The 12998-nt window shown below is 46.5% G+C and overlaps 1 protein-coding gene across 3 annotated transcripts in view; it reads right to left on the bottom strand.

The window, feature by feature from the left end:
• The window catches only part of GAS7 (growth arrest specific 7), a 113235-nt gene extending 105649 nt beyond the window's left edge, over nt 1-7586 (bottom strand). The window contains exon 1 of one of the 3 annotated variants that reach the window (XM_080560523.1): nt 6959-7586. In XM_080560523.1, coding sequence (XP_080416649.1) covers nt 6959-7571 — 613 coding nt within the window. In that variant the 5' untranslated portion in view covers nt 7572-7586. The remainder of the gene's footprint in view (nt 1-6958) is intronic. The other 2 variants (XM_080560525.1, XM_080560524.1) reach the window with 2 other exon arrangements.
• Between the last annotated feature and the right edge of the window lie 5412 nt (nt 7587-12998).

Here is a 12998-nt window from a genome sequence, read left to right as displayed (position 1 = left end):
CCACCTCCATCCATGCTGGAAGCACAAACTGTGCTTCACATGAAGACTTACATCTGTGGGATGGCTGAAGCTATAAAAACTGCTGACAATTATCAGCAAATTTGCATATGTTGCTACTGCTGCTGCTTATATAAGTGATTTCTAGCCAACCACAAACACAAAAAGCAGTACCCAAAATAGATTTTAAAACAAACCACTTGCAAATGTGACTGAATGACACATGTCCCCACCTCTCTAAAAGTCACATCTCTAGAAAAGGCAGATGCAACAGCCAGCATCCCCCCAGAGGGCCTGAGTGCAAAACACCTTCTGGAGTACATGCTCCAGAGCTCTAACCTCACCTTCTCCTTCTTGACATTTATGGTATCCCGCACCAACACAGGCTATGACAAACTGGGACACACTTGAAGCTTGTCCTAAATTGCTCTCAGGTCTAGAGCTGTGCGGAGACCTGTCTACACACATCATCATGCTAAGCATACCTCATGCAGATGGGGCAAGGAGCCTCTGTTTAGGAAGTATTTTGTTGCTTTCAGCTGTAAAGGAATCCTGGAATTGTCATTCACTGTATCGTACACCACATTCCACCTGCACTGCACCTGTGTTTGCTGTGATGGAGCTGGTCTGAAGCACTACACAAGGCCTGTAGCTGCACAGATTCCTTTTTGCATCAGCATGGTAAGGAAAATTGTTCACCCCATGAGTGCATGTTGTGGTTTAACCCAGCCGGCAGCTAAGCACCACACAGCCGTTCACTCACCCTCCCCTCTCCCTCTCTAGAATGGGGGAGAGAATCAGGAAAATGAAGCCTGTGGGTTGAGATAGAGACAGTTTATTAGGACAGAAAAGGAAAATACTAATAATAATGATAATAGTACTACTAATAATAATAATGTGTACAAAACAAGTGATGCACAATGCTGACTGATGCCCAGCCTGTCCCTGAGCAGCCAGTCCCCCCACCTCAGCCAGCCACCCCTATATATTGTTTAGCATGACGCCAGATGGTATGGAATACCCCTTTGGCCAGTTTGGGTCAGCTGTCCTGGGTCTGTCCCCTCCCAGCTCCTGCTGCACCCCCAGACTGCCCGCTGGCAGGACAGAGCGAGAAGCTGAAAAGTCATTGGCTTAGTGTAAGCACTGCTCTGCAACAATTAAAACATCAGGGTGTTATCAACACTCTTCTCATCCTAATCCAAAACAGCACCTACCAGCGACTAGGAGGAAAATTAACCCTATCCTAGCTGAAACCAGGACAGTGCAGCAGTCTGATACAGTTTCTCCATGGTTCTGCTCAAATGGTCAAAAGGTTAAACCAAAAAAAAAAGTGCACAAGAATGAGGGAATAGCCAGAAGAAGTAGGTGACAGTCCCTGGACTGTCAAGTCTCGTTGCTTTCATAGCTATAAATCACCAAAGGCAGGGTGAAGATTGGAGCTGATGGCATATCTACTCCATCAGATATGAATCACAGACAACAATATCCCTCTTTCCCAAGCTCTCAAGTATGAAGAAGGATGTTACTTGAACACAAATCAAGCTCAGTCAGAGCTAATCCATATGAATTTAGCAGCACCTTTTCAGACTTCTCTGGTGTGAACTGATTCTCTTGTTGAGAAAAAAAAGCTGGGTCCTGTTTCTCCATTAACCTACTATCTCCAAGAGTACAACAGTGCAAGAAACAGTACTTGGCTTTCCAGTACAAGAAAGACAGGGACATACTGGAAAGACTCCAGCAAAGGGCCACAATGATGTTTAAGGGATTGGAGCATCTGTCATACAGAACTGGGACTATTTAGCCTCAAGAAAAGAAGGCTCGAGAGGGATCAATGTGTATAAAAATCTATGTGGGGCACTAAAAAATAAACCAGATACAGTCTCTGCTCATTGATATCCACTGAAAGTACAAGATGCAGTGGGCACAAGTTAAAACACTGAAAATCACATTTAAACATAAACACTACAAGAGATTGCCCAGAAAGGCTGTGTAGTCTCCATCCTTGCATGTATTCAGAACCTCACCAGTGAAGCAGGACCAGGTGATCTCCAGACATACGTTTCAGCTCAGCAATTCTGACAAGACCAAGGCAGCTTCCCTGACTGCTACCAAAAGACCAGGCCTAAAGGAGTCCACCTGGAATCCCATTACAGAGCTAGTCCCTTCCCGTGTTCTCTTCTTGTGGAAGAGACCTACAAACATCAAGGCCAACTGCCAGACCACTTCAGGGCTGACCAAAAGTTGAAACATATGATTAAGGGCATTATACAAATGCCTTTTGAACACTGACAAGCATGAGGCATCAACCACCTTGCTAGGAAGCCCATTCCAGTCTTTGATCACCTTCAAAATACAGAAATTTTTCCTAACATCCAGTCTGAACCTCCCCTGGCACAGCTTTGAGCCGTTCCTTCATATCCTATTATTGGTTACCAGGGAGCAGAGCCTGGCACCTCCGTCTCCCCTCCTCTGAGTCTTGCGGAGAACAAAATCACCTCTGAGCTTCCTTTTCTCCAAACTAGACAAACTAAGTGTCCTCAGCTTCTCCTTGTAGGACATGCTTTCCATTGGATCCCTTTTGATCTATTACAGCTGTATCCTCTCCAGAGCTTATAGACATCTTTTATCCTAATTATCCCCCGCACACATTCCACTCATCCTCCAGCTCTCATTGCTTCTACCATTGCCATAACAGGGACCTCCCAGACATCACTTCCTTCTAATCCACCACTGCGGGCTTGCAGCAACCATGGTAGTAGGAACCGAAGACTGCCAAACCTCTTGACCTCCCTTTGCCTCTCTTGCGTCACATTTACTACAGTTTCAGTCCTTTCCTTGATCTCCTGTGATGAATGAATTGAAAATACATTTTTGCCAGCAGGAGAACCCATGAGGCAAAGGCATTCCTCAGGAATGCCCATCTCTAGCACTGGAGTTTGTTTCCCACAGGCCACCTTCATGGTTTTCTCAGAGCTGTCCAACTCCTCATTTGCCATTAAAACCAGTCCTGGTTAACAACCAGGCACAGATACCCATTTTTCATTGCAAGAGTCTAGCACTACCATTCAGTGTGAGTAAGCATACAAAGAGGAGCTGCATGACCTATCCTCAAATCCTGGGTAAGACAGCCAGAGCAATGCAGAAGCATGCAGACGCTCCTCGTGATCAACACTGGCAGCTCCACAGCTCTGCTGGCCAAGAAGAGAGATAGGTGCTGCTGATGCAGTACAGTTCCTCCCAAGTCAGAGTTAACACTGGGAACAGTCCTTCCTCCTCATTTGTTCAGAAGGAACCTGCATGCTGCAGGCTGGATGAAAAACTAACCACTCAACCCTAGAAGAGACTCCCCTTTCAGCTGCTTTCCTTCATTCCTTTCTCCCTTTCCTCTTTCAGCTCAGGAACAAAACAAAGAGCAGACTTTAAGGGAAATTTCACTGTTGGTAAATGTGAAGTAGTGTGAATGAGAAAATCCAGCTTACCCATCTGTGTACAGTGACAACCTTAAAGTAACAAAGGCTTCAGAAAAAGGACATCTCCTTTGGGTAGCAGCCAGCCACCTGACAGACTTTGCTGCAAGGAGAAGCAGTATGTGCCATGCAGGGCAAACCCTGCCAGCCCTGGCCTTGGACAATGCCACGAGCCATGTTCATTCACTGCTGTGGCAGAATATTCAGCCAGTTATCCTTAAGGGTAATGAGTTATGGGTCTACAGAGAGAGGAGTACAGGTACCCACTAGAGTGAACAACAAGGAATGGGGAAATGAGGGCAGAGCCAAGGGAAGGATTGTATCTTCCTCTTTCAACAGAAGTGTGTAGCTAAAAAATTTACCTCACAACATAGTGTTGAACCTTACCAAAAGCTGCAGGGCTGGAGCACTCAAAGACAACATGAGTGCAGGTTGGTACTGAAAGGAGAATCATGTTCATGGCTCCATCTGGCTGTGTGTTTTCCTCACCTCCCTGGTGCCAGTTCCAGTGTCTATGTGGTTGAGTGGCAGCTTGGATCAGAGAATGGAAAAGGAGGGTATTTCTGTCGTGGTGTCTTTCAGTTAGATCAGGTCCTTGAGCAAGCTAACCACACACCTAAACATCAGGGAAAGGCTACTTGCACAGAGCCACGAGAGTGACACACTAACAGAATTTTCTCATTCTCACACATCCACTTAACTGCAATGTGTGCTAGCTACCTGTGGTCCCATAAATTTAGTTAATTAGCTCTTGCCCCTCAGTACAAGAAGGACATCGGGGCCATGGAATGTGTCCAGAGAAAGGCTACGAAGCTGGTGAAGGGCCTTGAACACAAGTCCTGTGAGGAGCGGCTGAGGGAACTGGGGTTGTTTAGTCTGGAGAAGAGGAGGCTCAGGGGAGACTTTATTGCTCTCTACAACTACCTGAAAGGTAGTTATCTTCTACCTAAAAAGTAATTATCTTCTAGCAGATAACTAGTGATAGGACTAGAGGGAATGGCGTCAAGTTGTGCCACGGGAGGTTTACCTTGGAAATTAGGTGACATTTCTTCTCAGAAAGAGTAGTCAGGCATTGGGATGGGTTGCCAGGGAAGTGGTGGCATTGCCATCCCTGGGGGTGTTCAAGGAAAGGTTGGATGTGGTGCTTAGGGACATGGTTTAGTTGGTGATATTGGTGGTAGTGGGAAGGTTGGACCATATGATCTTGGAGGTCTTTTCCAACCCTAATGATTCTATGATTCTATGAATTCTTTACCTATTAACACTGGTCCATAGACCTTATTAGGAACAACCTCTGGAGGAAAAGAAAACATGCCAGAGTAAACACCTCTCAGCACTTGTCGTCTTTCTTACCTTCCTTCTGAAGGTTTATTCAAGAGACGGGAGTTTGGGCTGCACGGACCATCAGGCAGCAACAAAGTTTTCAGTCATACCCGAACCTAGGGTCAGAGAGGCACAACTGGGAGCTCTAAGCACCATTCTGAGCACAGCATAACACACACAGAATTAAGTGGGAAGAGAGGAGTTTGAAAGAGGGAGGTGATATAAAACCAACCGTTGTGTATGACTTCCCACTGCCTTTGTTGAGCAAAGTTTGTCTCATCTCATGATACACTTTGCCTCAAACAATGTCTAAATTCCTGGTTAGATGTGTAAATATTTGGCAATGTAAAAGACCACAAACATTCACATATCTCAGTAAATGATCTTGTAGGTGGCAAAACTGACAAACAAAAGGACTCCCACACTCCTAAACTATAGCAAAAAAAAATCCCAAATGCTTCAGCGGCAGTGAAAAGTCTCTGGCCTCACTCTTCTAGCATTGAGGGTGGAAATTTTGCATCCCCTTTTCTGTCCTTCCAGGTAAGAATGAGAAACAGAAACTTCATTGAAATACCAGGGATATTTTATTGATTTGGACCAGAGAATCAGAAAGGCAATTGCAAATTTGCAGGCAAAATATTGTCCTACTACAAAGAACCTTCTGCTCACAAAACATGCACCTCGGTGGGCCTGGTTCTGCTGAGGGCTGTGTGTCCTGACGCTCTGGATTTCCCAGAAGGTGAGCATGAAAAGCCTGGGACAGATAGTGTCTTCCTTGCATATAAGCAAAGCAGGCTATCCTGCAAATTATATATTTCTCCTTAGAAATCTGGACGACAAACAGAGGCCGACTTGCAAAGCCCTGCACTGCTAACCACATCGGCACTGTCACTGCAGGAACCCATACTCACATCCTAGGTTAAGTTCCAAATGACACCACACAGAATCACACACAGAATCATCTAGGTTGGAAGAGACCTCCAAGATCACCCAGTCCAACCTCTGACCTAACACTAACAGTCCTCCACTAAACCATATCACTAAGCTCTACATTTAAACGTCTTTTAAAGACCTCCACGGATGGTGACTCAACCGCTTCCCTGGGCAACCAGGGCATGGTCATCAAGGGAAGAGCTGATGGGCTCATAGCAGATTCTTGCTTTGGTACAAGTTGTTTCAAAATTCACTTTCAGAAATGCAAGATTGTGAAGGCACTCTTTGTGGATGTGTATTTCACACCCAAATTGTGTCTGGTTTCCAAAGGAAAGAAAATAATAAACTCAGAAGCAAGCAGTTCTGTGGGAATACAGCTGGTGCCCTAGATGTCATGGCCCTGAAGAGCGCAGACGCTAAATGAGCTGATCAGCATCCTGATGGAAATATTATGACCTTTGAGTGAGGATCTCTGAGGCTCTCTGGGGCAATGCCACACATACTGACAGCAAGGTATCACCAGCCAGCTGGGGAGCTGTGGCAACAGAAGGGACACATCTGAATCTTCCACACCATAAACCCAAGATATGTTTAGTGAAAAAAAATAAAAAGGAGAGGGAGAGGGATGGGGAAGGGGAGAGGAAGTTGCCCAGCATTTGGTCCATCCTGCATGACTAACAGGAGCTGCATCACCTCTACCACTGAATTCTGCTGCTGTTTAGCAATTGTGAATGAAGTGTCCAGAGGAGCCTGCAGCTCAACGTAGAGCCTGAACTCTGCCACTCTGTGGCTACAACTGTGGGTACCAAAGGTTCCTGCTGCCGCAGCAGGACTGGGCAGGCTCCTCCTTCTCTGGTCCTTATCAGCACCAAGCACACTCCGACTCTTGGGTGGCCAGGGCTCTTTTCCTTCCCTGGGCACAGGGCTGACTGATGCCGAGGTGGGTCCCCGACGGAAGCGCCGGTGTGCTGCCGTGCGTCTGCCCCGTGCACTGCTGGCACTCCCCAGTGAGCCGAGCTGCCGTTCGGGGCTCAGCCGGCCAGCGGCTCAGCCCCGGGCAGTGCCCGGCGCGCAGAGTGCGGAGCGGCGATGGCACCGCTGCAGGACCGCTCCGGGTCCCGGCCCGCCCGGCCCGGCCCTGCCCGCCGAGCGGCTCCCTCCCGGCCGCCGGCGCTCCCCCCTCCCCTGCCCGCGCTCCCCCGCCGCCCTGTCGGCGCAGCTCGCGGCCCTCCTCCTACCTCCAGAAGCTGCACGTAGCTGGCCGGGAACCAGCCGCGCAGCCCGTCCTCCTTCTGCCCTTCCCACCAGCCGCCGTCCGGCACCTGCAGCACCGTGATCAGCTCCCCCGCGGCGAAGCGGAGACCTTGCCGGTGCCGCTCCCCGGAGAAGGGGTACAGCGTCTGGCAGCGCGAGCCCGACATGCTGCCAGCCAGGCGGCCGCGCCCCGCCGCAGCCCGCAGCCCGCCGCCCGCCGCGCGGCCCCGGCCCCCGCCGTCGCTCAGCGCCCGCTCGGGGCGCCGCCGCCCGCCCCACGGCGCGCAGGGCTGCGGGAGGGCCCGCGCTGGCCGCGCCCCGCGCCCGCCCCGTTCTGCTCCCAGGGCGCGGCGGCCGCCGAGCACGGGCGAGAGCGGGGAAGCCCCAGCGCCCGGCGGCCCCGGGCGCTACCGGCTTGCAGGACGCGGAGGGGGAGAGGCGGGGGGGGGGGGGGAGGGAAGAGGAGGCGGCTAAAAGAGGGGGAAGGGAGAGGAGAGCGGGATGAGGTGGAGAGAAGGGGGAGGGAAGGAGCGGAGGAGGGGAAAGGGGGCGGGGGAGGAGACGGAGAAGGAGAGGGCCCCGCGGTGCGCAACCCATTCCGCGTGACACGCGTGCCTGCGGGACACCGTGTGTGAGAGACCGTGTGACAGACGCCGTGCGTGTCAGTCAGAAACACCGCGTGGGTGGCCGTGGCACTCTCTGTGACGCCGAGCGCGTCTGTAAGAGACACCGTGTGTGTGACCCTGTCTCTGTAGGAGAGACCGTGTGTGTGTGTGTGTGTGTGTGTGTGTGTGTGTGCGCGCGCGCGCAAGATACTGCGTGCATTAGAAACGTGATATCGATGTATGACAGCCACTGTCTGAGAGATGTATGTGACACCTGGGAGAGAAGCCATGCATGTGTGGGAGACACCATCCACGTGTTCATGAAACACACCCACATGGGTGACATCCATCTTGCCAGGGATGCCATGTGACACACCCAAGGATACATGAAATGTACAAGTGTGTGTGACATACATTCCCAAGCATTGGTGTGTCTGTGCAACTCAGCTGAGTGCACAACTCACTCTGTGTGTGCTTCTGACACCCGTTGTGCGTGAATCCCATGTGTGGGACACTTCTATATGTACATGAGGTGAGGTACACCATATGGGTGACACCCTCATCTGTGTGACACTCCTGTATATGTGTCTGTATGTGAGACACCACCACGTGTCTGTATTTTGGTTATGATCTCCCATTCCATGTGCACAACCTGCTCTGGGTGGGCATGCCAGGCTCACTCTGCAGCACATCTGTGCCTCCCATGTGTGTAAGACACGCATGTCTTTGTGCACCCAGGTGTGTATGAACCTGTGCATGTGGCTCTGCGCAGAAATGCACACCTGACTCATTGCATTACATGTGACTCACACATACATAATGCACACATGCCTCTACATGTATGGACACTGACGGGGATGTGTGTATGAAGCCTATGCATACAGGTATGTGCAACCTATTGAAGGGTGTGCTGCCTGACCACGTGCTCGGGGAGGGCGGGGGGGAGGGAGATGGGCTTGTGTGAGACGCCCATATCGTACATGAGATCTCCTTGTGTGGGGGGGTGTACCTGAGACACAAGATACACATACCTGAGTGATTGTACTATTGTTGTGTTGTGTTTACGGGACGCACATTCACGTATGAGAATCCCACAGCTACATGTGCAAAACTTAGCCTTACATGAAGACGTACACTTTTGCTGTCACACCTGTGTGCGAGAGACTGTTGTGAGTGTTACTGACTGGCGTTTATGTAACTCTTAGGCTGAGCTTTGTGTGTTTATGTGGTTAACCCTGAATGTGCAAAAATCACTTATACATAAGACTGACCTGTGTGTGCAACAACTGAACAACTGCAACAACTAAAACATCAGGGTGTTATCAACACTTCTCATCCTAATCCAAAAACATAGCACCCTACCAGCGACTAGGAGGAAAATTAACCCTATCCTAACTGAAACTAGGGCGATGATAAGAGGATAGTAGCCCTCTGGTTTAATGAGCTGCGACCGAGCCTTCCTAATGTCTTTGACACGCACTCCAGGAAGACAATACACCTCCCTGGAGAGGTTATCTGAATGGCAAATGGGAGTTTGCTCTCTTAGAATCGTAGTTATGTGCAAGTGTGTGAGCGCTGGTCTCATTGTACATGTGTTTGAGAGACCTTGATGGTACACACACACATACACACACACACTTTACCTCACAACCATTATGTGTTATTATCACAACAGCTGTGCCTTATCTGGCAAAAAGCAACTGACCCGATTATCATGGCATACATCCATGTACATCTTTCAGCAGTTTTCTCTAACAATGCCATTGCTAGATGGGAAGAACTAGATTTGAACCAAAAAAAGCAACACATTTTTTTTCAGAAAATACAATCCAATCTATGCCCATGTTGGAACACAGATACAAATAGTACAGAGCTTTCATGTACAACAATGAATTTTATTCTAAATTTTACTTTTCTTTCTTATGTTTAGTGTTATTTTTTTGTTGTTGTTGTTAGTTTCTGACATTTTTTCCTCTGCTATTTTTATTCTTCCAGCTTGTTCTGCTTTCCCATCTCCCTTTCTTATATTTTAGTGGCTTATATTCTGTAGGTAAACTTTCTCAGTGAGAAATCCTTCAGTAGGTTTTTAGTCCTGGGCTTGTCCATTTCCTGAAACAATTAAAAACTTCAGCTTTTCAGGACTTTACATCTACTAGCAGACAGGTCCAAATGTAAACACTACCTTCATACATATTTTACGTTATCTTTCTAAATCTGTTACTACAACTTCACTTTGGTTGTACAAATGTCAGACCTGACAAGAGAAAGGCTTTGTTCATGACAGAGTCACTATTAAGTCACTTTCAGTCACTCAAAGTGTGTTTCTTGAACAGGTCCCCAAAGCAATCCTCATTTCATTGTGCAGATAATTACATGGTCAGTTTTTCTTTAGACGTGCCTGGTCCTTGTTCTCAACTTGAAGAATGGCTTTACTTGCACAGAGAGCAGCTCTCTCACCAAAGGCTTATACAAATGTTTGTTTCTGCATCATGTCTTCTCTTTATTGTGGAGAATATTCTTGTGGAAGTGACTTGTTCATTATAAGAAAAAGGATTTCTGGGCATAGAAAGCATTTTCATATAGCATAAGATATGAGAACCAGAGACACTGGATGGAAGATAAAGAAGCCATCTTAGAAATACGAAGGTTTGCAACAGCAATGGTACAGAGCATTGGAATGAATTGTTCAGCTCTTAGTTTCAGTCTTGTTTTCTATCATCTGTTCCAGCTCAGCTAAAGCATCTTGTTGGGATGCAGGTATTCTCTGGCTAGTACTCAGCAGGTCTGACTGATGCTCAGAACAATCCCTCTGGCTGTAAGATCTCTACAGATTTATTTCCTGAGCCATCACAACTGTCATATTCTGTCATCTGATATGGGAGAGTATTCCAATTAGCAGTGAAAAGCCCATTCTAGAATTAGTGTCACATGAACACATTCTGTATTAAAATCAGATGAATCTCAACTTGAGAGGACCTTTTTCTCTGTCTGCTACCAAAAAGTCTAGGATGAAGACCTTAGTCTTAGATATCAAACTTTTAAACAAACCTTAGTGTCACTAAAATGTTGTCTGTGAATGTGAAAAAGCCAACTTCATATAATGCTGCAGAGAGCCTCAATTATAGTCATCTAGTCAGAGATGAATTAATCCTTATTGGCTTGATTTTACAGATTGTATCTGGAGCTTAAAGTGACACCACTAAAGCCCTGTACAGATGTGGAGATTCCCTGAAGAGGGGCCTAAGAACATCGTGGGAGTAATGGAAAGTCCACATCTGACAGCAGTAGAAACAGCACGGTCCATATTTTGTTTCTTTAATGCAACAGCTGACAATCTCTTTAGCCCATGGGAAAAAAAAAAAAAAAAAAAAAAAAGATCCTGCAGAGCTCAAAACGAGAAGAAGCATAGGTGCATGGGAGAGCTTTTTTTGGTTATGACAGACTGCTTGAAAATCACTTGAAAAAATTGATTGGCCACAGCTATTTGCAAGACACAGCAACACCAGATATCATGAGGCCAAGAATTAGCAAAGAAAGAGACTAAAAAGAAACCACATGTAGTAGTAGATCTTTAAATGATCTTTGCAGTCTAACTGCCTAGAAGAAATTAGTTCTGTTGTTGGAGAGGAAATATTCCAAGCCTGTACATAAAATATATTACCAGTTTTTAAAATGTTTAAATGCTATAGTTTTTGATGGGAAGGGACTATTTCCAATACTTTGAACAGCCAAAACGTAAGAACAGATACAGCAGCTCAGAACAAAATTTAATCTAGACTACAGTCTTTCTGACAGCAACTCAAAGAGAATACATGGGGTAGAGTGAAAGAGCAAGAAAACATACAGCAGTTTTTCCCTTGAATATTCTCCCATCATCAACCAAACTGCAGTTTAGTAACTTCCTAAAGTAGATATTCTGGAGTATCACACTTGGAAATTTAAGCGTCCAGGAATTCAAACATTCCAGGGAGAGGACTCACAGTTATGACTCATGTTCATAAGACCAAATATGTGTTTCAAGCACAATACAAAAACTTGATTATACAGAATAGATTTACCTTTGATTTCTGCCTGTTTCAGAGCCCTGTTCAGGTGGCTCTGCTGACATTGGAACTCTTCTTGTACAAGGACAATTATGAAAATAAGATCAGATCAGATGTTCAGTTCATTGCCTGACTGTGGCCACTGTAAAACTTAGTGATGTTCTAGGGCAGGTTTAGTCATCTGTACCTATGTCATCTGTCAGTGCCCAGAGCTGTACCTACTATTTTAGAGCCAGACTTAAACAGAGTCTCTGTCTATAAAGGGACAGTGATATGACATGAACAAACAGCTTGTGGTGATTCACCTGAGACTAAACTGGATTTGCCTGCCAGGATAATTCACCTGGAGAGTTTACTGCTTCCATTCACCCCCTTTCTTGGAAACAAGCTGAGAATAACAAACTGTTCTGATAACATCATCCTCCTTACAGTCAACATACTCTCTGTGGAGAGGCAGGGCCGGTCACACCCTATTACATGACAGGCACATATATGGTCATATAAACGTGATTCATAACTCTGACTCTTCAGCTTAAGAGTTAGGTGTCACCAACACCCTGTTGTCACAAACAACCTTACTTGAAATGTTGATGCCATGACTTTTCTACAGCAGTTCAGTGTTCAGTTCTCTCTGCCTGGGAGTCTGGAAAGTCTAAGTCACAAAAAAGTGCTCTAATCAGCTGGTTACAGACTTCCAGGAGAGAACTGCTATCAGTCCATCTTGCTGCTGCTCCTGTTGGTGCAAGCTAAATATGCTTTGGGTAAGAGACCAGGGCATTCAATAGCGACAAGAACATTCACAAATGAGGGCATACCTCTAGACCAACTCAATGACTCCCAAGCATTTATATTCGTTAAAACAAATACCATAACCTTGTCTTCTCTTCTCCCAGATAAATTCTATAGCCAGAACTTTAAGCATCTATCACAATTTTAAGCATTTCTTTATTGAAAGTTTAGCTATTTCATGCAAAAGAGAAAAATCCTTAGAAGGAAGAAAGGTGTTATCTATAAATCATGTTGTTTCAGTATCAGTAACCAACAAGCTGTGGACATCTGTTTTTCAATTTCTAGGTGCTGTACAAGAACATAAGACAAATAGCTCTGGGTTAGACCACAGGTCTGTCTGGTTTATTATCCTCTTGCCAGCAATGTTTAAATAGCAGAAGTTTAGGAAAAAGGACAGGTGCAGAGACTTATTTCTGCAGAATATCCTCTGGATTTCCTGCTAATGATAGCTCAGATCTTCCCCAGTGAGAAACGGTATCTTGTATTTAGAAGAGCTCATTTCCATTATTTTGGGCAGTTATTTTTTGAGCCCAAGAAAACTTTTGGGATCCATAAGATCCTGTAGCCAGGTTTTCCAATTCAGGCAC

Source organism: Anser brachyrhynchus (assembly GCF_964034855.1).
Source record: "Anser brachyrhynchus genome assembly, chromosome: 18".
NCBI classification, from domain to species: domain Eukaryota; kingdom Metazoa; phylum Chordata; class Aves; order Anseriformes; family Anatidae; genus Anser; species Anser brachyrhynchus.
The sequence above is the reverse complement of the archived record's forward strand: the minus strand, read 5'-3'. Positions and strand labels throughout refer to the sequence as shown.